General features: G+C 35.8%; 1 protein-coding gene across 2 annotated transcripts; it reads right to left on the reverse strand.

The window, feature by feature from the left end:
• Window positions 1-1797: 1797 nt before the first annotated feature.
• Window positions 1798-27366, reverse strand: LOC140148607 (uncharacterized). Of its 2 annotated transcripts, none has more exons than XM_072170618.1 (12): window positions 27197-27366; window positions 25465-25727; window positions 24233-24345; window positions 20583-20738; window positions 18245-18360; window positions 17430-17512; window positions 15713-15761; window positions 14750-14977; window positions 13799-14023; window positions 12789-12947; window positions 9955-10140; window positions 1798-1981 (listed from the first exon to the last, which is right to left on the reverse strand). In XM_072170618.1, exons 2-12 carry the CDS (start codon window positions 25650-25652, stop codon window positions 1844-1846), a joined length of 1641 nt encoding a protein of 546 aa, XP_072026719.1. In that variant the 5' UTR covers window positions 25653-25727; window positions 27197-27366; the 3' UTR covers window positions 1798-1843. The 2 variants fall into 2 exon arrangements, with proteins under 2 accessions (XP_072026719.1, XP_072026720.1); XM_072170619.1 differs by lacking the exon at window positions 27197-27366 and adding an exon at window positions 26869-26903.
• Between the last annotated feature and the right edge of the window lie 30 nt (window positions 27367-27396).

A 27396-nucleotide genomic window follows, 5' to 3' on the forward strand; every position in this document is an offset into this window, starting at 1 on the left:
TTCCTGTCACCAAAAGACCTCCTTTTTTTAAACTTTTGGGGAAATTTCTGATAAGCTCTCACTGAATGATCCTGTTTTTTCATTATTTTTCCTGAATTTTTTCAAAATTTGTTATCAACTTTTATATCTTGACCCAAAATTGTTTCCAGTCTCACTGAATGACCCCCTTTTTGGTAAGATTTTCCCCAGTCTCACTGAAAGACCTGTCCCCTTTTTGGAGCCTTCTCACTGAAAGACCCCCCCTTTTTCGGTGTCTAGGCTCTCACCGAAAGACCCCTAGTTTCGAACTGCTGTCCGCACATCCCTGTCACTTCCAAAGTCGAGTGCCCCCCCGGCTCCTTATACATGAATCTAAAATTGCATTTGGAAGGTGCAGTCTTTCCAATAAATATCAAAACCTTCAATCAATTTGACACAAGGTGTATTCTTATGATCATCATTCCCTGCAGGGCATCATTCATGTGGCTGACATTTGTGGTGTCCAAGTTATAACTTGAGCAGTCCCAAAGTTATTATTATTTACTTAGTATAAGTTAAATGATTACTAATATAGTTAGATATTTGATTAGTACCTTACATAACCCGTTTGATCTATACGACAGAATTGTTTCGTATCCAAGTTCTTACCCATTCACAGTTCCCAAGATATTCATTTATCTTATGAGCACCTGTACATATCTTAAACCCAATAATAACTTGTACTAGTATGGTATTATTTACCTGACAAATACCTATCATAGCAACTCAGAACTATAACTCTTTTGTTATCAGATTCCTTGCCATACTTCAAATAAGTCCCCAATACTTGCTATTTTCTTAGTGAGCACACTCTAACATTAGTACCCTATGTGATGCCATCAAGACAAAATAAGTTTGATTTCTACTCATGTCATTCCACAATTTTATATTTCTATATTATATAATTTGCCCGGATAATTTGCTTGTTTGATTTTAATGAAAGTCCCACATTTCTCTCATCTATTGTAAAAAAGTTATTCAAAGTTTTATCATCACAAAAACTAAGGAATTACATCAAACATACCAGCAAATTTTGCTTGATCCCACCACATACAGGCTTTATCAAAATGATTGGTACCTAATCAGTAATTATGGACAAGATCGGTCACCACATCAAAATACAACAGAGCAGCTACCTTATTTATATATGCATGTTATATACGAATACGATCATAAAACTATAAATCTTGGGCATTTCAAAAGGATCCATAGCTGCATATGGAAGAAGCAGGCTTATAAAACACCTTAACTGATGGTACCAATCATTTTGATACAGCCTGTATAATACATGTAATGCATAGTACCCATCGATTTCTTCAAATGTGACAAGATCAAGGGAAACAAGGCCAATGTTGAAAATGTGGTCATTTTCCAATCAGTTATAGCCCATCTAAAATCCTATTTTGATGCCAATCCCATAAAAATTGAACTTCAGTGAATACCAAGTTATACTGCAATTAATCAGTTTCTGAAAATAATAAGAAACATAAGAATCCATTTTTGAGGATTAATTTTTAAGACTTATTCCCCTTGATCATGTCGCATGAACATATGTAGCACTCCACAGTATAGCAACACCATATTTGTTTCCCAAAGGGTGGGCAGAAATCTCAAAATTTGTCTAAAAAAAAAATCAACAATTTTGGCCCAAAGGGTGGGGCAGAAATCTCAAAATTTGTCTAAAATTTAACAATTTTGTCTGAAATTTAACAATTTTGGCCCCAAATAAGAAGGGATTTCAGTGATTTTTCTTTGGGGTTGGGAGAAACAGTTGGGAAGCAATAATTATGCCCATGGTGCCACCACTGGCTCTCCAATGAGTTGTTTACTGTGTTGAGTACCTATCATAGCGAGTCTGATCTACACGGCAGAACTCTCCAGTGTCCAAATTCTTAGCCATCACCTGGTTAGGATCCACATTGGGCAGCTTGTGTTGTACATACACACGGCTATTACACACATCCTAGAAACAAAAACAGTGCAAATATGACATGTAAACTCAGATGATGTCAACATATGACTTGTAATTAAATGTGGATTATTTTATTAGGTTGATAGCGATAGCATAGTGTCAATATTGAGTCTCATTCCGACAGACAGTGTTCTTTCTTGAATTGATAAAGCCAATAATATATATAACCAGGGGGTCTTTGAAAATTTTTGTATAGGGATGTGCCACAAAGACTTTCAGGTACTGATTTTCTATATATACCTACTTTTTGCTTTTTTAGCTACCCATCAGTATACCAATTTTCAACAAAAAATCACCCAAATTTGCCCTATTATAATTGTGCTCTTTTAAGGGCACCTCAATTGGGCCCATTGGTCTCCACTCAAAACCCACCCATCGATATCCCCAAATTGCTGAAAAGGTACCCCAAATCCGTGTTACATTCCTGTGTAGCTTTAATCATGGAGAACACCCCCTGGTTATATATTATCTGTCTGAACAGTTAGACTTTGAGCTAATAAAACATACCACACAGCTAGGACATATATGTGACGTGTCATGTCAAAAGGAGACACTTTTGGGCAGGATCGTAAAACAGCCAAAAATCTGCCCGGGGGAGATTTTTTCACAATTTGGGTTTGTTGCGAATTTGTGATGTTATTAATATTTAAAATATTGTCTGATAGTTTCAGACCGGAATATAACTAGCATCTTGTATTTTTTGAGACATTTTTCTAGGTAATTCCTACTCTCAACATTGTCAATAATATTTTTAAAGGCCGATATCTCAATTTCCAATTTTATAATACCATAACTTACAAACTCAATATCTTCGCTTAGGAATGTCCGATTTCATTGGGAAAAACAGCATAGTGGAGCAAAATATCTCTATATTTAAGATATGTAAAAACCTCAAAATTGATAACCTGCCCAAAAGTGTCTCCTTTTGACATGACATGTCACATACATGTATGACCTTTGAACATATTGGGCATAAAACTCATACTCCACTTGAGCTCAACTTTTGAACTATACTTACATTTAAAACAAATATTCAATTTTTGTTTTTGTACAATGGAAAGAATATTTTAATTCAATGAAATATGGACTGTTCCATTCAACCCCGCAAAGTCTTGTTGAATGGAGCAGTTCATTTAATTTACCTGAAAATATTCTTACCATTGTACTCAGAATCATTCAATATTTGTAGGCCTGTTATCGATACAGTTTTTTTGAGGTCGATATATCGGAAGCAAATTATGCGACATATCGATACAGTATCGATATATTGACACATTTTCAAGATGCATTTTACGTTTCTTCAATGTTTATTATACAACAGAATAGGCCCCCTACTGTACAAAACGACTGGGCAAAGTCTTTTGGGGGATCTTCTGGAGGGGTTTGAGACAACATGATGGCTCAGTTTGGAATTGGGAGACGGTAATTTGGGATAATCTAAGCATGTGTGCCATATCTTTTGTGCATCGATACTACCATTGAGTGTACCAACATGTCGGAAATCTATGAATTTTCCAACTATCAATATTTTCGAAAATCGATAACTTTCTTTCTATGCTATTTCTAGTGGCGCTGTGCATTATACCGTATTGGTCCGAGTATAGTCCCACCCGTTTTTTATGTGAACATTTTTCACAATTGGGGGTGGGATTATACTGATTTCAAAAAAAAAAAAATTTTAAAGTTTATTTTTTCCGGTTTTGAGTGTCCCTGGACCTAGACCTAGATGCTAGGATCATTCATGGTTGACCTAAAAAAAAAAAAAAAAAAATTTCAAGATATTTTGTATTTTTAATATGAAAATTGATACTTTGTTTTCATGTCATACTCTATTAAGGGATCTAAAATGAGCGTTTATTGCGTTTCGACAGTATTTTTTGTGGGACATGAGAGCACCCCAGACCTGTCGAATTGCATTCTGAATACTGAAGCATGTCTTTCTGATATCAAATAATTTTCATTTTTGAAAATCACAATATAATACAAATTTTATGACAAATTATAAAAATTTGATATTTTTCAAATTTTTGATATATAACAGTCCTCGAAGTAAATTATATAAATCTAATGATATATTCCTAAAGTGTATGTAGCAGGGAGGAAAAGCCGACGGTCAATTGAAAATTTTGACCTTTCATATTGAAGATATGGATTTTTTCCCAAAATACCTAATTTTTTTTGGTGTTTTGGGAAAAAAATCCATATCTTCAATACGAGAGGTCAAAATTTTCAATTGATCGTCGGGCTTTTCATCCCACCTACATACACTTTAAGTATAAATCATCAGATTTATAAAGTTTACTTCAAGTACTGTTAAATATCAAAATATTAATTTTAATGATTTGCCATAAAATGTGTATTAAATTGCAATTTCAAAAAATCAAAATTATTTGATATCAGAATGACATTCTTCGTATTCAGAATGCAATTCGATATGTCTGATGTGCTCTAATGTCCCAAAATAAATACTGTCCAAACGTCATACCCACCCTTAATGATTTCAAAATGCATTCAAATTCAATGCATTTTGAAATCATTAATAGAGTATGACATGAATACAAATTATCAATTTTCATATTAAAAATACAAAATATCTTGAAATTTTTTTTTAATTTTTTTTTTTTTTAGGTCAACCATGAATGATCCTAGCTTTTATTTTTAGGTCCAGGGACACTCTAAAACCGGAAAAAAAAACTTTAAAAAATTTTTTTTTTTTTTTTTTTTTTTTTTACAATTTCTGAAATTTTTTGAAAAATCGGGGGTGGGATTATACTCGAGCGTGGGACTATACTCGGACGAATACGGTACTTGCAGCAGTTTTTTTGCATTTCTCCCCATTGCAAATGCTAGTCTGTGTATTGTCCAAGAAATAGACAAAAATGATGAGCAGAAGTGATGATGCATGATAGGTTTAGAAAAGGATTGCTTTCTTCAAATAAAATGTTAAAATGATATTAAAGTTTGCAAGTTTTTTCTTGTCTTGGTTGCAGAAAAAATATGTTAGACTTTTCAGACCTGCCACTCAAAAATCTGAAAATGTTGCCATACTGTACATGATTATATACACTGGCGTGTCCAGGATCTGTTCCTGCAGGGGGCTCAGAGGGGCTTTCAGAGTTATGCAGGGGGCTTAATGGCTAAAATTGCCAAAAAACGGCTGATTTTACATGATTTTTAACAAAGTGCGGAGGGCTTCAGCCCCAAAAGCCCCCCTGGACATGCCACTGATATACACATTTTACATTCAAAAATAGTTTTGACCCATTGCTATGATAATTAATCCTGTTACATCACTACTTCTAAGGCGAATTAACACTGCCAAATCCCCACCATGAGTAAAAGGGGAAATCACATAATTACAATTTATCTAAGGCCTATAATATTAAACATATCCCAATTGATAGTGAGAAATCATTGTGAGGTTTTTATTTGCCATTCTTCATGTTTAATTTCAGAACAACAAATTTTAAAAACCTGAGAAAATATTTTCAACCTATAGGCTTTTAATGTCAGATTAAAGGGAGACATATTCATCCACCTCTGAATTTGAGATTTTTTGTAATACCGGTACTTATAAACACCAAGATGTATTCTTTCCCTTGAAACTGATAAAATATCACTATATCTTTAGAGTACATCAATCTCTAAGGAAGGTTTTCTCAATGACTCATGACTCCCCTCCAAATCAGTTCTTTGATACCACAGAGGGCTAGAGGCATGTCAAGCTGGTGGACAGGGTGGACAAAGTCCAGGGACCCAGAGGGCTCAGGGGCCCCAGAGCAAAAAGCAAAAAGGGGAGACAAAGGAGATATGAAAATGGCCCCACACTGCTCCTAGCCCATGGGCCCCTGAGGCTCTTGCATTGCAGCCATAGTTTGATTCCCTGCATCAGCTTATATCAGCATGATTGACAGTGAGAGCTAGTCTTCACAAGTTTTCTCCTCTTCTTTCCTCTTGCATATCTTAAGTTTGACCTCTTCCCATATTGCTGTCCAATCTCGTCCAGTTCTCCTTAAGCTGTATTAAATTGTGCTTCACAACAAAGCCTTGAGATCCACTTGGTGGAAATGCAAGTCGCTCACATGTTATGTAAGTCCTTACATTTTTATCAAAAAATGTATTCATGCACAGATATCTGCGTTGAGCATACTACACAAAGACCATATGCTTACGCTGCAAACACAGCTTTTGAGAATTGACCAATCAGGTTTTAGAATATGGTCGTCGCTACGCAAGGTTCAGTCATGTATGACTCAAGATCATGTTATTTGAAAAATACACTTTCTGTCAGATATGCCAAATGCCAAAAATGCCAAAATGTCGAAATACTGTGACAAAATAGAGCATAGCGAGGGAGGCAACCAATGACCAGGGGTCCACCTTATTCCCTCTTGAAGCTCTTGGATTTGAGATTTTCTAGGATCTTATAGAAGGCACCTTTTTGCTACTAATTATCTTAGAAATGCTTGGTACAGTTTCACATAATCAGACCTTGTCTTTTGAAATATCCAGATGTGCTACAAATCACACTCAAGACAATAGGTGTGCTGTAAGGCCAAAAAATAGATGTTTGCTTGCCCTCAACCGACCGACCCTAATTTTGGAAATCAGAAAAAAGATTTTTTTCTATTTACTGTACAAAAGAATACCGACCCTATTTTTGGAAATTCATGAAAAAGATTTTTTTCTTTTCAAATTTTGCATTATGAAGATGTAAAAAAATGTATTTTAGAGCTTGTGTTCAACATTTTAGTTCTTTTGTAATGTTAGTTGATTCATTTTGACACCAAAATTGTCTGATTTTTCATATTTTATGCCTTCATTAATACAAACAGTAGAATTTGCTAGTAATTAAAAAAAAAAAGAAATCCAGACCGACCAACCCAATTTTTTTTAAATTCATGTGAGGGCAAGCAAACAATTTTTTGGCATAAGTGTGTGCTGTAGGCATTTAGGAGGTGTGAATGAAATGAATACAAGTTGTTTTGTTCACATATTTTGGTTCGAAATACATTTTTTGCCTCAATAGAAGAAGATTGTTTGGCTGTCAACCCACAGTGCCACACTGGTGCACCACATTCTAAAACTTGTGTAGTCAAAATGGTAACCAGGTCCTGCTTGGAAACACCGAATTTCTTTAAGCGGTGTGGTGTTTCCAAATCTGGAGTGTTGCAGAGTAACGTAAAAGAAGAAGAAGCAGAGCATATGAAGTCGGTTTTGAAACCATATCATTAACATGAGTATACTATTGAGGTCATTTTGTAACCACACACCAAGAAATTTAGATTCCCCTCTTTTGAAAGAAGGTCAGATTTTTTAAAGCAAAATTACAGTGTCTTACACTTACTGGAGTTTAACCTGAAATGGTTTTGTTGAGACCAGTTATACAGATCTGTGATATCATCTTGTATACTGGAGTTGGAATTGATCAAACAGATCTCCCTTAGGCTAAGATAATCAACATACTTCCACTGTTGAGAGGATGTATTGTATTTATAGTAGCCACAAACACAAGGGGGCCTAACATTGTCCCTTGTGGGACACCACAAGACATATAGCTGCTCCCAATCAGAAAGAGCTGACTGGTTGCAAACCCTCTGATACCTATTGGAAAAGTAGTTGATGATCCAAGGAATTATCTCAGAGTTTGCACCGAGGGAGATCAGCTTGGTCATAGCAACTGTATGGTTCATGCATCAAATGTTTTTGGGAAATCTGTTAAAACAAGTATACCAGCAGTATTAGTTTTGTTACTTCCTTCATAAAAAATATTGAATAAGATGCTGGGATCATCCTAGTTCACTAGTTGATCTAAAAGTTTAATTTTTTTTTTAATTGCAATTTTCTATCCTCCAAAGTCAAAGTTGTAATTCGTATTACTGTGGGCTATTCTAAAATGATATAAGTGCATACATGACAAAGCCAATTGGATCTTCAGCATTTTGGAACTTAGGCCAACCTGAATTCAAATTACACCGTTGGCATTGGAGGATAGTCAATTATAATTTGTTGGTATTTTTTTTTCAATATAATTGGTAAAAACAATGATTAAAATCATTGTTTTTACCAATTATATTTTTAATTAACCAGGCTGATTCCAGCATGCGGGTTTTAGTCAACCGATTCTTCCAAATCCATGACCAAAAAAAAAGAAAAAAAAAAAGATAAGGAACAGAACAGTGGCATCTCTGCTGTCTCATTGTAACACTCGTATATAGGGTGGGTCATAACTGATATCCCTCCATATATTTACTGCTGAAACAATTCAAGAAAAAAATGTATATATTTTATTCTTTTTTTGTGTGTGTCTCATTGCAACACTCATACATAGGGTGTGTCATAACTGATATCCCCCATATATTAAATGTTGAAACAAAGAAACAAAAAAAATGTATATATTTTTTTTCACAATTCAGTTTGTCCATCAAAATATGTATGTCTGGTTGACCAGATTTAAATGAAGTTAAGAATTATGACCCCTACAAAAGTGAGGACTTCCTTTTTGTGCTATGTTTATTTACATGTAGGCACCAGAGACAAATTTGTTCGATCTTTGGATCGACCGTCGATGCTGCTTCGATGCTTGTTATTAATGAACTATCAACTAATGAATCAGAATTAACGCCAACTTTATATTGGTCAATATCACTACAGGCACAAATTACTATTATATCACCACTAACAATAGTAAATCAATTGGTTTCATAAATAATAAGGATAGACCAAGCATTGATGGTCGATTGAAAGATCGAACTAATTTGTTACAAGCCGACGATGAACGTCGGCTTGTACTGTCTTCTTCCAATTCTTCTTCTTCTTCTGGCAACCTCGTGACATTTTGCATTACTTGCCACGTTTCGCCCTAGCTCTCTTATGCTTCGACAGATTTCAACCATACTTAAGCCAAATGACCACTGGACTAGGCCAAACCTTCCATTTGACTTTAACCTTGCTGTGACCTTTGACCTAGCTATAATGGTCAAAAATGTGATTTCACAAAAAATGCTACTCCTTCCACAAATTTCATGCGATGAGAACATGGTTATATCATGTGACTCGACTTTAGTCGGTGCCTATAGGGTGTGCTCAGATAAGGGGTCAAAGGTCATTAAGGGGTCATTTCCGGTAAAAGACTAAAAAATATTTAAAAAATCACTGTCTTTACAAATTACATAGCAGAGAGTCGCCATTAGCACACATGCATCGCTACTAGCCAGGGTCTTTAGGATGCCTACAGTTTGGGGGTCAAAGGTCATTAAGGGGTCACTTCCGATCAAAAACCAAAATTATCAAAAATGTTCAAACAATTTTTATCTCAAAAGATAAACAGACCAGAATAATATAATCATCATACATGAATCAGTGTTCCCTGATGTATGCATGGTATTTTTATTTTGGGGTCAAAGGTCATTAAGGGTCACTTCCTGTTTTTAGCTGAATAACTTCAAGAATTTTTATCGAGAACTAAACATGTTAGAATTTTTTAATTAAAATTGGAACAATGCATTTTGTCGGCGTACATAAGGTGTTTTTTTTCATTGAGGTCAAAGGTCATTAAGGGGGTCAAAAGGTCAATCAAAAATTTAAAAAAATCAAAATCCATGTATAAGTTCCGATTAACAGCTGAAATTCACCAGGAATATTTCTTATGACATCCTAAGCACAATGCAAGAGCAGTTGACCCCATCCGTGACCCAGGGGTCAAGATATAGGGGTCAAAGGTCAAATTTCGAAATTGGTCCAATCGAGCTCAAATTCAACAGGAATTATTCTTACGACATTCTAAACATGTTAAAATATTTATGACCCCAAAGGTCAAAGTTTAGGGTCAAAGGTCAAATTTCTAAATTGCTCAAACTTGACCCTTTAACAGGTCGGCTTGTGTGTCATGTCTCGCATGACTTTCTATATAGCTCTTGTTTCTATTGCCTTACAGCTTCTTCATATGAAGAAGTATTTCTTACCTTGAGGTAGTTGATTGATGCATGTGTAACCTTATTGCATCCAGACACATAGATGTAGCCTAGATCAGGGCAGTTATTGGCTATTGCTAGCACACTCTTGTCTGTGATGGCGTGTAGACCAGAGAGAACGATTTCCTTCAAAGCTGGGCAGCACCTGGCAATCTCCACTACACCAACGTCAGTCACCTACATAGATGGAAATTAGTGGTTTGGACTTGGATGAAATACTTTGTACTGGCGATCTTGAGAATTGGATGCACATACTATTATTACAAGACTTCAGCTATTATGGAGGTGCAATAATGTGTCCAATTAAAGAGGGGGCAAGCAAATTTTGGCTATAGTCTATATATCTACCTTGAGTCACCGGCACTAGCTTTGAAGCTCAGCGTGTTCTGCATTAGTTTATCGTTACTTGGTGCGTGTACATACTTTTACGCACCGATCAATGTGCCGCATATGGACATGCAAGAAATCATGCTAAGCCAACGCAGCACATGCTGAACTTCAAAGCTAGTGCCGGTGACTCAAGGCCAAAGAGGGTCTCCATTAATTTTGGGAGACCATGGTTGTTATTCACCCATACCCACACTTTTTTAGGACAAAAATAGATTGTCAAAATCACCAGGTCATAGCCGAAAGACACAACTATGACTAATGTCATCACAGTCTGCCAACCTGATGTACACATCTTGTGCAGTTTCTAACTATGCTAACAGGTACAATGGATTTTTGCATTTCTTGTAAGTTTGGATCCCAGTTTTGTGTTTAAATTCAATGAATTTAATGTTACAATATTGGAATACCAAATAAGATAGCTTGGACCTGCAAAACATAACCCATGCATTAGTGTTTAATGGTGAAGGTGCCTTCCATATTAGATTCTGATTGCTGATAAGCCTGATATTATTTAAATGGGGATAGTCCCATCAACATCATCCCCACTTTTTCGTCCATCAAATGGGAGGTGTTGGCAAAAGTGGAAAGCCAGTATCAGTGATTTCATCATTGGCATTAATTTCATACAGTTTTATCATTAGCAGACTGCAAAAAAAGTTATATTCTACAAGAAATAGTATGTCACAGCAGTAGCTTGATCAGACAGAAGCGAAAAACAGTGTATGTGGCGAGTACAGCAGGTCGGAATCTGAGCAAAGCCTCAAAAAATCTAAAACTGATACATAAAGGGTTCAGTCCAATCACATAGTCAGGGCCGTTGGCACTGGTTTCGCACCGGTAGCGGTTGATGAGCGTCCATTTGTGAAAGCCTTGAGGGATTTTAAAATATTTTGATAAGACTATTCAGCAGTTCAGTCACCGTTTCTAAGTTTCCCAAAGCCATCCAGGAGGTAAATAAACTGAAATGTGTGCGGATGTGTCCTTCAAGTTTAAAGGTATCGCAGCACAATACAGTTTTAACAGCAAAATTTTGGAGAAGGTAGAGGAGGCCAGAGAAATTTCAGAGCTTCCTGAAGACAGTGACAAGCTGTTGGAAGAGGTATTTAAGAATAGCAATAGCAGAAATAGACTCATACCATTCGCGGACAAATTTGATGCAGGGTAGGGTGCCGTGGAGGAGTACGAGTCTGACGATGTTGCAGATGACAGTAAGGATGAAAAGAAAATGTGAGCTGCGTCAGCCAGAGCATTACACAAGTGTAAAGCGACAAAACAACAGACTAAGAAGTTCAGTAAAAGAGGTTCAGGCTGAGCTGTGACAACCTATTCTAATCAGTGCTTCTAATAATTACAACCAGTTTTTCATGGCCCTCACAGCAACAACTGATTCAATCCATATACCAGCACATCCAGTTCTCTCAAAACAGGTGACATATGCTTCGCACACGGAAAGCTGGGACACTGGCAGAGAAATTGCCCAAGCACACCTAGACAAGGATATCCCAGAGACATGAATAAACAGGGAATAGCATAATATTTAGGTTGCACATGCTTCTGGAAATGCAAGTTAGCAGATAATTTAATTATCAGAGTAAGCAATGTAACAGAGATAAACAAAAGCAGTAGTGAAGTATGGGTTTCAGCGAGTATGGGAGCGAGTAGTAGTTTGAAATGAGAGGAGGCGATATGCAATATTGTTGTCTCGCAGTACACTGTGAGTATGACACCTCTCAGATAATAGTGTCATCATTATGTTTTTGTTTTAGCCTCTTTGAAATGGCAGTATAAGAATTAATGGTTAAGCTCACAAATTAGAGAATTGCTGCTGATTGCTGATAAGTTTGATATTGATTTAAAGAGGTGATCCCATCAACAACATCATCCCCACATTTTTTCCATCAAAATGAAAATTTTGGTATCAATGAAAAGCCCAATATTTGTCTCATCAACTCTATGAAATATTACGGGGAAAAGATGTTGTGTTTGGTTTTTATAAGCTGAAATGTGCCTTTTGAGAGGAGTGAGAGCAATCTCTCCTCTACAGCTCTTCTTATGTTGCATTTGCAAGAGCAATTTATAGCTCGTCTAGATTACTTGTTAAATTCTTTATCCTTTGGCCACAGGTGCAAACAGCTCTTCTAAAGCTCTTCTTGAAGAGACCAGAAGAGGATTATACAGCTCTTTTCTCATTTTCAAACGACAGTCCCTGCACAGGTGGGGAACGGGGGTCAAGTTCATTCAACCAAGATGGAAACAGCATTCTTTGTTTTCCTTTAAAACAATAAGTATCTACTGTGTGCATCAATTTTCAAGTAAACATAATACACTGATGAATACTGTCCTATGTACAGTATACTGTAACTTTTAACTACCTTACAGTATACACATTTTGGTAAACACATATTTTTACTAAATGACTTGTAAGTGCTTATTACCTGAGATGTACAACTTTTAACTCCAACACGCTTCAGCTTGGGACAGTTATTTGCGACTGAGATCAGGATTTGGTCGGTGACACTGTGAACTCCTGACAGAAACAGGCTCTCTATATTGCTGCATGATGTGGATATGGCCTCTAAGACACTATACTCTATCTGAAAAAGAATTATATTGAAAATAGTAGTGTAAATTTGCTACATATTTTTGCATATTTGGCAATATTTTTAGTGCATGCATCTTTAAATGACAATTAGAGATTTTCTATACAAACTATGCAGCCAAAGTACTGCACCATATCAAGCATAATAGACCAATTTGATCATAAATATATCATATTTGTGTATTTCAATAAACATTGCCTGTAACTTAAACAGGGTGTGACCCGATCGACTACCTCATCCCCAATTTTTCTTCATCAGTATGTTCCAAAAATACTAGAATAATATGCTTTCCAGAAGTAACAAATTCAGCGTGAGCCAAAACAGTATACACCTTAGCTAAACTTTTGTTCACCAGAAGTTTGGTAGTATCATTTGTGGGCATTTTGCTGGTGACAGTATCAAGTCACACACTGCATAAATACAAGGACAGTCTGTCAGCACCTTTGCAGCACAAACACAAAAAAACATTAATTATAAGTCTCTTAGTGTCTTAGCTAGCCACCCGTCTGGCCGTCATTTTAGACGGGGAGTTTGCTCCTGGGACGGGCAAAGTTAATGCCTTTGACAGATGCTGCATTATAATTGTAGGTATTGACAAAGGCTGTTGACCTCTTTAGTAGACCAGCTTTGTAAAACAAGGCCATAGCAAGACATATTTGAACTCTTTGAAGCCCCAATGGGCTGTAGAGGTCTGGTAAATGTTTTAAATATCAAATTAGGACAGGTATTTCTATCAAATGATGGGTAAACCTCAATTTCTAGCTAAGACTCTAATGTCACTACAGAACTTGAGGTGAACCATAGTCTAGGTACCTGCTATCATTGGGACAACCTGTCAAACTCACCTCCCTACATCCACTTAGTCTGATCTCTACCACCTGCTGTGCTCGTTTCTTGTCCTGGAACATTTCCAGCAGTGAAGTCCCCTTCAAGTTGGCACAGTAGGTGAGACATATGTGCTCTAATTCTGTACAATAATTGACGATGTGTCTCAGAGTATGATCATCCAGACTTTGACGGCAGCCACTCATGTCCACATTGGTTAACTGCTTGCCCACTGACTTGAAGATCTGTTAAGGACCCAGAAATCATCACTGGTAAGTTTTCAATGATCAACCGATAATATCAATTTCTATAGTTTTTAGACACATGTGTAGGACTAATGTATTGCTAGTTACTCCCAAATTTGTTCACAAAATATGGACACCTGACTGTTCAGTGTTCAGCTATTTATCTGATGATCGCCGTTTTAGGCGTGAAACTCCGAGTAATAAATCATGCTGTTATAACATAATTACGCTGTTTTATGTATTTTATTACACGCTCTACTATCTAATAGTATCGAGCACTATCTTCAGCTGTTTTGATTAACTATATATTATGACACCTGACTGTATATATTTGTCTGTATTTCATGAGATAATTAACAAGTAAGGGGTAATGATTTTATCCTTTACTGAACATGAATTCTATATCTTCAGGCTTGTTGGTAAACTTTGATGAACATGCTGGAGGATATTTTAATAACAGTTACACATATGTGTGCATGTGATAAAGAGTATGCAGGCAATACAGAATATGAAAGTACATTGCTTCCAAACAATTAAACCAATACATTTATGAATTATTCTTTTTAATGCAATGTAGGTCATTCATGTATACCAACCTATGCAACCTATGAGTTCAGCATCCTTCAAATCAAATTCCATTATATTTTGGCGACATGTCAATGATGAAAATACCTAACAACGACAGCCCCTTCCTGGCATTCATCTAGTATTTTATCCATGTCTTACCTTTTTGATAGAGTCATCATCCAATGTATTAATGCCACATAACTGAAGATCTTCCAGTTTCGGTAGTCTAGCTATTGCCTCTTGCAGTTGCTCTCCATCTACTTGAAGTCCTCCGAGCACTAGGGTTGTAATACTCAGTGGTAGATGCTTCAGATTGTTCTGAGGTTCCAAGATCTTATGGCAGAAGGAAAGATCTAGCAGCTGCATACGATTGCACTTTGAAAATAACTGCAATAAGAAGAACAATATTACGGAATGTAATCACATTCTCATTACTACCTTTTTGTTAGTGACGTATGTAATGTGCGTCTTTTGATGGTTGTAGTATCAAATTGCAGTATCAAAACACAAGGCATACAAGCATGCGTCCAAGGACGGTCTGTTGTCACGCTTGCAGCCGACGTCACTACCAAACTTGAGTTGAGCTTAAGTACAGAGCTCACAAATTTTTGCTCACAAATGACTGGTATACAGATTTAACACCCACCTTTTGTTTTACAGCCAAATGAATATTCAATTTGGCAAGTTATGGCCTGTAGATAAATAAATTGTTTTGAATTTCATTGAGCCAGTAACAATCTTCAAGTTAACATTACTTTTTAGTTCTGTACAGTATTGCTTTGATTTTTCAAATAATTCTTCATTATTATTTTCATTTTGTTTATTTGCAAGTAGTCTGATGGCTAATCACTGTTTTTCTCTTTTTTCAGTTCTTATAGTTATATGCTTTATTTGATCCTCACTTAATTCCCACTTAACTTGTCTTGACAAAACATTGTTGATCTGTTACATAGTTAATTTAGGATATATGAAGTAGAGAGAGGTTCAAGCTATTTTCTTGTTGAAATATACCTCTTCAATGTAAGCTGTGAGAACTTTGTACCAGTGTGTTATTATTTTTTGAAAAAAAATACAAAAATCGCCACAAATTTATCAAGGGGTGTAGTACCATCTTAATCTTACCGTTGGTAGACATTCACCGGTAATCCTATTGCATCCTTGTAAGATGAGTCTGCAAGAACAATTTGACATTAACAACCACTTAGATTTAAACAGTTTTAAACAAGACAAATTGAATTCTTTTGTACATTTATGCTTCCATATGCTATACAACCAGTGCCCTATATGTAATAGACCTTTTCAAACCGATGTTTTCCGATGTGTAATGCATGTCACTGACAAGCGCTTATGTCAATTTATGCGAGTGTAAGGATGCAGACGTACACAGTGAACATGCATGGTTTTCCCATTGTTTCCAATGTTGATTTGAAAAGGTTTATTGCTAAAACTATTACCTTGTTTCACCTCAAGTTTAGTAGTTATATAGTTGCTTATTTTGCTCACAAAATTGTGCATGCTAACCTAATTATGCAGAGTGCATACACACATACAAAGGTGGTTTGTTGATGTGCTTTTGGCAAAACAATATAAAGGCTATGGGCTATTCCAGTTGATATCCATACACCCCTTATGGAAGACATGACCTTTATCTTCCACACAAGAAGTGTGAATACCTGCATGAGTGACTCCATTTGAAATCTACACCCCTGTGTGGAGACTAAGGTCACATCTTACATATATATAATTGCTGTACTCTCAACACCTTGTATGTGATTTTTAAGTGTCTCACAAATTGCTTCATCCCCTTAATCCAATGATGAAATGGTCAAAGTACAATCAAAATATCACACGTGACCATATTTAATTATTGGAATAAGATGGCACACTTTTTAAAACAGGGGATGACCAATATTCAGCTATGACCTGGCTAGATGCACAATAATGAGATACATGTAGTTCATATAACCTAAAACAAGATATCAATGTACTTTTGGACTTTTTTTACTTCTTGACATCCAGTATATTACTTGCTAGCTTTTTCCTTTCATTGATCAAAATGCATGGATTATATGAATTTTAATTTTTGATGAACAATTATTTTCGCCTATAATGATATGTGTTATTCATGTATTTTTTTACCATAATTATGTTATGCTGAGTCAATTGATATAGGTTTATCTATTTCTATAATTGGGTGCTCTGTAAGTGTAAGGAGATAATTCTTGGGTCCTGATGGGATAAATGCTCAAGCAAGACTAAATGCCTAAATAACAATGTGGACAGAAAAGAGAGAAACAGGATTGAAAATCAAGTATTACCTTTATATAAAGCCTGCTCAGAGTTAGACTGGCATCAAGATAGGGATTATTACAGCTTATGGAATAAAGCTGTCCCTCAATGAAGTCTTGACAAAAGACTAATTTTTAGTAGGCTTACATGTGACACGATCAAGGGAAATGAGACGGATGTTGCTAATATTGATTTTTAGATATTGGCAAAGAAAGTCTTAAAATTCTTTTGTTTTTTTATTGTTTTCAGCGATTGATAAATTGACTTCGCAAAGAAAAGTTGTATCAACATGGAGTTTTCAGTTTCTGAAAGCTCTAAATGTCCTTTTTAGAAACCTATGTAAAACTCATTTTCGACCAGGGTCGACATGCGACTCATTCCCCTTGATCATGTCACATATGAAGGATAGACAGAAGATTGAGATCAGACCAAAGAAGACCACTCCCAACTAACAGATTTATTATCAGCTTCTGGGTCAAGAGAAAGGAAACTCTCATTGCATCCAATCTTAATGATAACCATGGCTTAAATTAGACTCAAATTTACTTACATTTTGATATTGGGACAGTTTTCTGCTAACATCTCCAGGTTTGTATTGCTGAGAGTCTGTAAACAACCTAAATCTAGATGGAGCTGTATGTTAAGAAAAGTTATAAAGATAAAGAAAGTTATACTATGATTTTGGTGAGACATACAGAACATGAGTATGTTTAAAATTATAACCCTAGTCAATGTCACAAACTCCCACACCATGGGTGCCTCCACTGGGATGGGGGCGGGATGCTTAATTTCTTTCTGCAACCACCACATTATAGGTATAGCGTATTGAAGAAAACAAATAAGAAGTGAGGACAGGAAATACAGGGCACCCCACCCAAATCAGCCCTGTGGGGTGGGGTTAGATTTAAAGTCTCTACTGCAGTGTGAGAAGTACACATAAGAGCAAAAAGTTATTAGAAAATGTGGGCCTTATTTTAAAGTAAAACAATGTGGATCAAAAACTCCCTTTTTGTTTCAAGGTTGTGGCGTTATTTTGTTCTTGTGTCATTTTCATTTATGCCTACATTAATGTTTGTGACCTACATGTATAAAGAATTGAAAGATTGAATCATATTGTTTTCTCAAAAATATTTCTGAAGTCTTCATTTTCCTTACCATGACTACTAACTGCAATATGAATTTACACAAACTTCCTAGAGCATTTGAACAACTTATTAAAAATAACAAGTATTAAAAAATAATCTCTTCTTCTTCTCTGGAATATTTTTCAACATCCCATATGGAACAAAACCTTCAATGATTTCCATATAACAAAAGTATTAAAAGATGTTTCCCTGTAAGCCTTTTTAAGAAAAGCCCACTTACCAGATTAGATCCAAGGCATTGTGCAATGTTGGGTATGATATCTTCAGTGACTTTGTAACAATAACCAAGATTCAGTTTGGATATGGTAGGGTTTTTGGTCACTAGTGATTGGACTCCTGTAAAGGGAAAATATTTTTAAAAAAACACACAGTTAAGATTATTTTGGGTCAAAAAATAAATACTAACCAGATCAGATCTAGAAATAAGATGTATCACACTCCAAAATCTGGCTACTGTGCTACAACAAGTGGGATGCAAAATTGCAATATAACTAAATGATAAGCATTCTATTGCATGCCCACCTACCTCATAGTACTCCCCTTTTCCAAACAATATTGCACATAAACTTCAAAAGTAGGGTGATTTTATTGAATTCTGAAAGGGAATGGCAACACCACAGTGGAGATTGGGCAAAACCAGTCAGAACTTTTGCCACCCAGATGCCCTCAATAAAAGCTCAAAAGCTCAAGTCGATCCTTCATGTAATTATTTTGTGTAAGCTAATCCTAACCCTAATCCTAACCCTAAACTAACCCTAACCTTAACCCTAACCCTAATTTTGTGTAAAATTACATGAAGGAATAACCCAAAATGATGACAATTTCCACTTTATGCAGTATAATTTTGCACAAAATTGGTTGACTTTTACCCCTCCCTTGAAATTCAGTTGCTTTGCTCACAAAGAAAGACTCTCAAAAACATTTGTGCTGCAACTGGGAATTACCGGAGTGCACAGGAGAATACTCAACTGAATATATATTTCTACTTTTTAATTCTGATAAAAAATCTTTAAAACAAGGAAATAACCTTGAAAATGTTCATGCCTCATCAGCAGAAATAATGTTTACCCATTTATAGCTGCTGTGTGCATACTGTATATGTGATATGCATGAGTTAACTTGAATGCATGAATACCAGAGCAGCTCATGTCTATCTGCTGCTGGGCTGTTGCTAAGTTATATAAAGAACATACACTATTATAGGTCTTCACAACCCATAAAACATAGAATAAAGAATTATTATTCAAAATAAATATGGTATGATGGTTCTGGTGTGTATGGCTTTCCACAGGTGTATCATAATCCCAATTGATAATACTGCTCCAAGAAAGTATCCTTACACTTGGAAAAATAATCGTAATTTCAAAACTGAACCATATTGGGGTAAATTTGATTTTTTAATAGATGCACTATCTAATCCGGCACATTTTGACACCCCTTTGAATCCAATGTGATTTCATGAAGCAAAGTTACAAGCATTTGATTAGACGAAGGTCCAGTTTCAAAAGTGTTACTCTGGCCTATTCAAAACTCCACGGACTAGACATTTGGTTTGAGAGTGGTGAATGGCTAAGTTGTGCGTGCCTCTAATTGAAAACAAAAATGAACAAAAGAAAACTGAAACAAATGAGCTGACAAATATAATGCAAGTTATGAAAAGTACAGAGAAGTAAAAACTGAAATATATACTGCTTTAAATAAAGTTTCATCGAAGAAACTGTGTAGTCTCTTTGTTGCGCTTGTTGGAATCTTTTTGCGCCTTGTATAGGCCAATTTGTTACTTTTAAAACTGGACCTTCATCTTTATTTTTTTGTCTGTGATACGCATGAGTTCACTATTTGGACCTTCATCTATTGAATTGCTTGTAACTTTACTTCTAGAGGTCACATTGGATTCAATGTGGTGTCATAATGTGCAGGATTACAAGGGGTTAGAATGATTAGGGGAGGACGGGTTAGTGTATTGGTCTTCTCACTCACTGCAGCCCAGGTTCAATTCCCTGTGTTGCTTCATGTGAGTTTGGTTGGCGATCCATGCTCAGCCTTGCAGCTTTGGGTGCTCGGTTTTCCTCACTGCTTTTAAAATTGTACCTCTTTGCCTATTCCTGTCCCATCCTATCCTATCTGTCCTGGTTGGCACCCCTCTAATTTAGTAGGCTCTGAGCACTATTGGGCTTTGCCTGACTGAGGCTGAATCAAATAAATGATATGGGGGAGGGGGCACATGCCTCATTGTGTTATAAACAGTGTTCGAAATAAGCACATGGGGACAACCATATTGAGCTATGAACTTATCCCCTGGACAACCATTATTTGGATTCTTTGCACTCAAAAACATGACATATATATTTTGGGGACAACCAAAATGTTTTGAGGACAGCAGATTCATGCTTTAGTTGTTCTCGGGACAACCTCCATACTTTTCTTATTTCGGACACTGGTTATAAACATTAGAGTATTAACTGCCAAATTAGATGGAAATGATCCAGTACAGACAGGGCCATGTACATGCTCCCTGGTTGGGACAAAGCAATCATGGACATCATCACTATTCATACCTCTATTTTCAATGTTAGCACACTTGAACAGGTCCACTTCTTCAAGGTTTGGTGATGCTACTGCTTCAAGTCCTTTACATGTCAGGTGGGGAAGGTTTCTTAATTTCAGTCGCTCTAGTCCATTCTGTTGGTGAAGAACGGTATGAACACCCCCATCTGAGAAGAGTACACAATACAGAATGTGATAATCACAATGTGTAAAACATAAAACATCTTACTTCTATGATAAAACATCATATTGCACATATTTTACTTGATGAGAACATTTCTACCTAAGACCCCCTGTGACCTAATTCTACTTTTAGTACCCCACTTGCTTGTAGTCACTAGGAATTGTCCGGTGATTTACCCCAGGGCATTCAACTTTAAGTTATTTTGGAGTGTGCGGTGCAAATAGCCAAACTGATTTAAAAGTTTTCGGCTTAGAATTGACATTTTGAGGGCTACATTTCTTTTTGAACTTGGGGTATTATTATGGCCTGAACAATGCTCCAACTGGAACTGCTGGAGAGGAGTGCAATGGCTGTCGATTTCTTAACAGCTGCATATATGGTGATTTCACAAAAGGTCATTAGTTCAAATCTGCCTCCAGAAGACATGATGCGTGCATAAAGCACAAAAGAAATCCCCAGTTGAAGTGATATTGATTGACTCATTTGCTTTTTACTTGTTCCAGGCATCATGTCTTTTGGAGGCATATTTGAACTAATGACCTTTTGTGAAATCACCCTATACCAGACGACATTGTGCTACTATCTGATACTGCCAACCAAGCACAGGAATTGCTCAAAAACTTGGCGAGTTTACACATGAATGCTAAGAAAACACAATTCATGGTGTACAACCATTCAACAGATGTTGAAATCCAAACCGAGGATGGCATGCAGCTTACTGGAAGAAGTAAAAGACTTCAAGTACTTGGGGTAGTGGGTCAGGAGTATTGAGCAAGACATCAAAGTAAGAAAGGCAATGGCATGGAAAGCTTGTAACAAGCTCAATAATATTTGGAAATCTTCCTTACCCAGACACCACAAAATGCACCTAGTTCAAGCCATTGTAGAAAGCGCCCTACTGTATGGTTGTGAAAGCTGGACCACCACCAAGAAAAATTGGTAAAGCAATGGATGTATGCTATACGGTCATTTTCACGGTAAAGGGTGTAACTTTTGATTTTTAGGGTCAAAATTTCAAACCACTTAAATATGTTTCTGTTTACTGTAATCATGCATAGAAGCAACTTAAATTCCAGTAAAATAGTGTTTCAAGGCTTAAACCTTTTGATTTCTGATAAAAATTTGACATTTCCATAACATTTTGGTTAAAATCTAAGAAAAATGTATTTTACATAAGCTCAGAAAATTATGACATGAAAGCTGGAATACATGTGAAATCCCATTCCAAAGTAAGTCAACAGATATAAGTTAAATTTTATACCATGTTTTGCTATGTTTGTAATTGCAATTTTGAAAATTTTTAACATCAAGGGTCATTTGCAATGGAAATTTCCCAACCTTAAACATATTTTTTAAGTTTTAATTGGGTTCCTAAAATAATTTAAATGTCTAACTTCATGTACAAATACTACTTGATGAAAGGAACCTCCCAGCCAAGTTTCACTGAAATTGGAGTTATTTTTTAGAATTGGCAATTCAAGCGATTTGTGTTTCGGAGGCTTCAGTTAACAACACAGGTGATCATAAAAGTAAAATATTTGGCTAACTACTACAAGTTGACATGAAAAATAGGTAAAAAATATCACAATTACCAATTTTCATGCTTTGCTTCTAAGTATTGAATTTCAGTTGTGACAAAAATTAAATTATCACAGCAAGTCATTTTTTTTGTTTCGGAGGCTTCATGTTTACAATGGTTAAACATGGCAGAAGTAGTTTTTTTTAAACAACACTGTTGGGATCATCTAAGCTGTTATTTTCTTGTGTGTATTGAATCAATGATTCTATCGCGGCAGATATTGCAGATTTATAACATGATAATTTTTTCACCCATTTGTTAAGTATGGTGTTATTTGCATGTGAAGCCTCCGAAGCGGGCTTTCTTGGATATCAGTATATTTTTCAAGCATTAACCATAATATCAATTTTTTTTTTTTTTTTTTTTATTCTGCACATATCATGCAACAATTACAATGCAGATATCAATATGGAACATACCAATTTAGATATGCATAGATGATAATTAAGTTTACTGTTGTTTGGAGGCTTCATTTGTTTCGGAGGCTTCAATTGTTAACGGAAAGTTTGTATTGGGTCCCCTTTTCAATCTGTGATATATATCTCCATGATTTAAAAACTAGTGACTTGAGGATCTACTTTGCTACATTTTGATAAATAGATTGGATGAGCTCTTTTATTTATATTTGCCCAAGCTTGCTGAACAGTTTGTTTCGGAGGCTTCAAAAAAGTTAACGGAAAATCGGCTCTTTGAAGTCAAGATTTTATAAAATTTTAAAAGCTTGCAAATCAACTAATTTTTGTTACCCATTTCAAGTTAAGATATCAACTGTTATGAATCAAGAAGAAGTGAAGAAATAACCAAGAATTATGAACCAAAGCTATACCCACAAAGTTTGTTAACAATTGTTAACGGAAAATGAAGCCTCGAAGCGACAAATATCGAAGTCCGGTTCTCAAAAATACAGGGCTGTTCACAATTAAATCTAATGTGGCAGTGTTTACTGAACATATGACCGTACTTTCAGGATAAGAAAAATTATCCATGAACTAACTGAAGAAAACACAGGGTTTTACAAAAATGTTACTGTTTTTACAGTTTTTCAAAATGGCAATATTAGGTACATTTAAGCCTGCTAAAACTGAGCGCAGTAACTCCCGAAGATGATTATGCTACCCAAGGTAGCTGCTAACTAGATGACTTATGTGGCCAAAAATCATGGAATTCTGTGGCTTTATTAGAAAACTACGGATCAAAATGTTAAAAATCCAAAGTTACACCCTTTACCGTGAAAATGACCATACAAGAATGTTACGTGCAGCACTAAATGTGAGCTGGATTATGACCAATAAGGAATTGTATGGGGGGACATTCCATCTGTAACCTCGAAAATCAGCACAAGAGGGCTACGGTTTGCAGGACACTGTAAGAGAGCCAAAGGGAGGATTACGTCTGATCTGGTTACATGGAAACCCACACAAGGAAAAAGAACCAAAGGAAATCCCAAGAAGACCTTTAGGGCTCATATTGAAATACCCTACCACGTTTTCACACAGAAAGAAGGCAGGATTCCCCTTGCTAAGCGCGCGCCGCAGGAAAGCTCGGTCATAAAACGGATGGATTATATGCATCAGTGATACACCCTGCCCAAGATTTTAACAAAAGAAGGCTAGTACAGGAAAGCTGCAGGATGGTGCACACCTTCCTGTGTAAAGGAATTTTAATATGAGCCCTTATATATATATATGGACCTGCTTCAACAAGACACAGGATATACAGTGGTAGAAATTGAGACCAGCATGCAGGACAGGAAATTATGGCGAGCCATCATTGATGCCCGACAGCAAGAGTCGCCAGAGTAAGAGTAAGTAAGAGTATACCAATAACACCTTTTAAGGTCAGTAACCCCTTGGGTGAGTTACACACTCCTTTTCAGAAAATAGTATTTTATATCTTACCTGTAACCCCCTGGCAGCCAGTGATGACAATCGAGTCTAGTTTACATTGACACAGGTCTATTTGAGTTAACACATGGTCTGTTACTTGATCACACCACTTGAAAGTGACACGTCTAGTAAAAACATAAACAAACAAGATTTACTAATTACGTGTTTGAAGAATAAATATGGTAAATCTTCTGCTACATGTACTTTATGCCTATACATGTACACTGTGATCATTATACATATATGTAGCTGTTGACAACCCTCCCATATTCCACTCAACTCTTGTTCCACACCCCTCCAGCTCTTTCTTTCCTTTATCCTCCTCTCCCTTAATACCCTTATCCCACTTCTGACACCAATTTGTAGCCAGGGAGGGGGGAGGCAAGTAAAATCAGATTGAACTAATCATTACTGTCAACTTCATACATCTGATAATTTTGTAAGAACCTTGATAGATCTGCTAATATAAATGATGATATACATAAAGTTTGATCAGCTCGTAATAGGCGGGAAATGTTAGGTTTTTACCACTACTCGGAGAAGTAGACCCACATTAAGAGTGCTAATGGCCTATATTTTGTGTGTTAAAGGAAGGTGACCTGATATATTTGGAAAATCTAATTCTTTAAAACTTATGTATAACATAAAATGTCATCCCTTTCAAGCACTCGTGCAAAAAGAACATGTAAATATTTGTTGTAAATGTGACTAATTCCTAATGGAATTACCGACATTTATACAGCGTGATATTGGTAGTCTACAGTGTTTTTATTAATGATAATCATCATGATCATGTAATATATTGATTTCAAGTGAATGGTCCTATTTTGCTCATAAACATATTGAAATTAGAAGTTCCAACTCAGTGTATTTCCGAAGACATCATCAAAAAACTGCCTAATTAGTCTCAAATGTGGTAAACCATACATGTATATATTTGAGACTAATTCAACAGTTTTTTGATGATTTCTTCCGAAATATACTGATTTGGAACGCCAAATTTCAAAATGTTTATGAGAAAAATATGAGCTTTCATCTGATACCAAAATCAGCATTTTGATGAGGTAAAGTGGGGGATGAGATTGTCAATCAGGTTACCCACCTGTACAGAAAGTAGACAAAGTGTAGGACTCAAATTAATAATTTATGATGCTTCTGGTGAGATGTCACAAGACAATTCTCAAAATAAAATATTTTGATATTAATATGTGATATTATCAAAGTATACATGTACCAGTACATACCTGATTGCTGGAGAAAAGAGATGATAGGTAATGTGTGGTAAATATTGCTGAGTCAGCATATCATGGTCTACAAGACGTCTTAGGAGGATCTCCTTGTGTTTTGTTGGCAAGAATTTACCAACGCGGCTGATGCTGTGGAGGTTCTCACCGATACATTGTAGGCAGATGTCATGAAGTTTCTTCACCATGATGATCAAAGGGCACTATCAGTCAGTTTTGCAGTTTAATTTACTTCAGTTTCTGTTCAGGTATGATGAATCTATCTGCGTACATACAAAAGAACAACATTTTTTAAATATTAAATTCTCATTGACCTAATAACAATGTCATACCGTACTTGAAAACCAAAGAATAAATTAAATAATAAACAAATTTAATAGTGCAAAAATGTAAAGAAACATTGGTTTGACAGAATACAAATACATGTAGAGTACCATACCATACATACTAATACATTATACTTTATACTGGAACCTACTTGGGTATAAAAATAATAAAATTGTTTTCAATAAAATGTTTAAAGTGACAAATATTGATTTTCTGTTTAAAATATATGTGTTCAACTGCTCAAAAAAAAATTAGCCATACATTTTACGATACAATTACCGAATAGGGTGCAACTTGCTAGACTTGAGTCCAGTCCTCGTTTACGGAGTTTAGGGTTAGGGTTTAGGGTTGGGGTAGGGCAGTCTTGTAATAAGACTAGTAGAGTTGCACTTTATTCGGCAATTGCTCCCATTTTACAGTAGATAGCAATACCTTCAATTGCTTGTTGTGAGAATAGGCCTATATAGTTGATTATACACTTTTATCCAACCTTCATGTTAAATTTTACATTTCTTTCTTTTTAGACTGCTTTCATGTTCACAATTTCTTGTTTAATATAGCATATACTTTAATTTTTAAAAGCTTGTTCCAAAAATGCCAAAATCTGAATTTTGATTAATTTTAACATGTTTTGGTTTATAGTACCTTCCCAATTGTCTCTTAAGGTTTGCCAGATACTTTGAACATTATTCATTAGTAAATTTTATTAAGTGCCTACAACCTTTACAAGGTTCTTCTTGGAGAAACTGAAATGTTTGTTATCAAATGTGCTGGTGATCCTGGTTCAAAATAATACAGTCCGAGCGAGGTGCTGACTGAAGACCTCAAGTGTGTTGACAAAACTTTCAAGCAACCAGGCTAAGTAAACAAGCTTTCTACATTACAGTACTGGATAGTTGAAAATGGGTGAATACAAACTGGAACTTTAAATGGATTCAAAAATGTGCGGTAAACAAAAGTCACTGACTTTTCCTGAAGAAGCGCAGATTGGCTTCTTTTAGTCTTAGAAGTACTTATTGTAACCAGAATCATGCTCAGATACATACATATATTACATAATAAAAATAAATAACTTACAATAGAACTTTTGAAGCTATCATTTAGAACTGCTAGGCGATACTGCCTTACTCAAATTTTATTTTAAAATACTGGTAAACTAAAGCATGTTGACAGTATCCGTCATTATATACCTATATACCATGGTAGACTCCTACCTATTTTTAGCATTTTTACATCACCTTTAGGCCTGGCTAGACTATATACACCATACCATAAAAGGCAAAGTTTAATGAGTCATGCAGCTAGACCAAATAAATTATTTGTAAGCTTACTGTAAACATTTCATAACAATATTATTTTTTTTAAATACAATAAACTACTGACGAGAGAATTTGGAAACACCCACCATCACTCATTGAAATATGTGGTGTTGCTTTATATCTTCATCTTCAATACACAAATGTACCACAAATCACAAAACATGAATTACAACTTTGCAAGTTCTTGATGATCATAGCAAGCCTACTTGTGCATGAAGTGTCAACCATGTAAACACATGTACGTTGACATTGTTGACTTCCTGGTTCATATCATGAAATGGGTATA

This window comes from Amphiura filiformis, chromosome 3, assembly GCF_039555335.1.
Source record: "Amphiura filiformis chromosome 3, Afil_fr2py, whole genome shotgun sequence".
In the NCBI taxonomy this organism is placed as follows: Eukaryota; Metazoa; Echinodermata; class Ophiuroidea; order Amphilepidida; family Amphiuridae; genus Amphiura; species Amphiura filiformis.

What these genes read in the sequence shown, in the direction of transcription:
- LOC140148607 (XM_072170618.1), bottom strand. Translation starts at nt 25,652, where the DNA reads ATGGTGAAGAAACTTCATGACATCTGCCTACAATGTATCGGTGAGAAC. An exon ending in CCGGTGAATGTCTACCAACG is followed by an intron (nt 14,978 to 15,712) that starts GTAAGATTAAGA and finishes TTCTTATTGCAG; the next exon opens with TTATTTTCAAAGTGCAATCG. An exon ending in GACTAAGTGGATGTAGGGAG is followed by an intron (nt 12,948 to 13,798) that starts GTGAGTTTGACA and finishes ATTCTTTTTCAG; the next exon opens with ATAGAGTATAGTGTCTTAGA.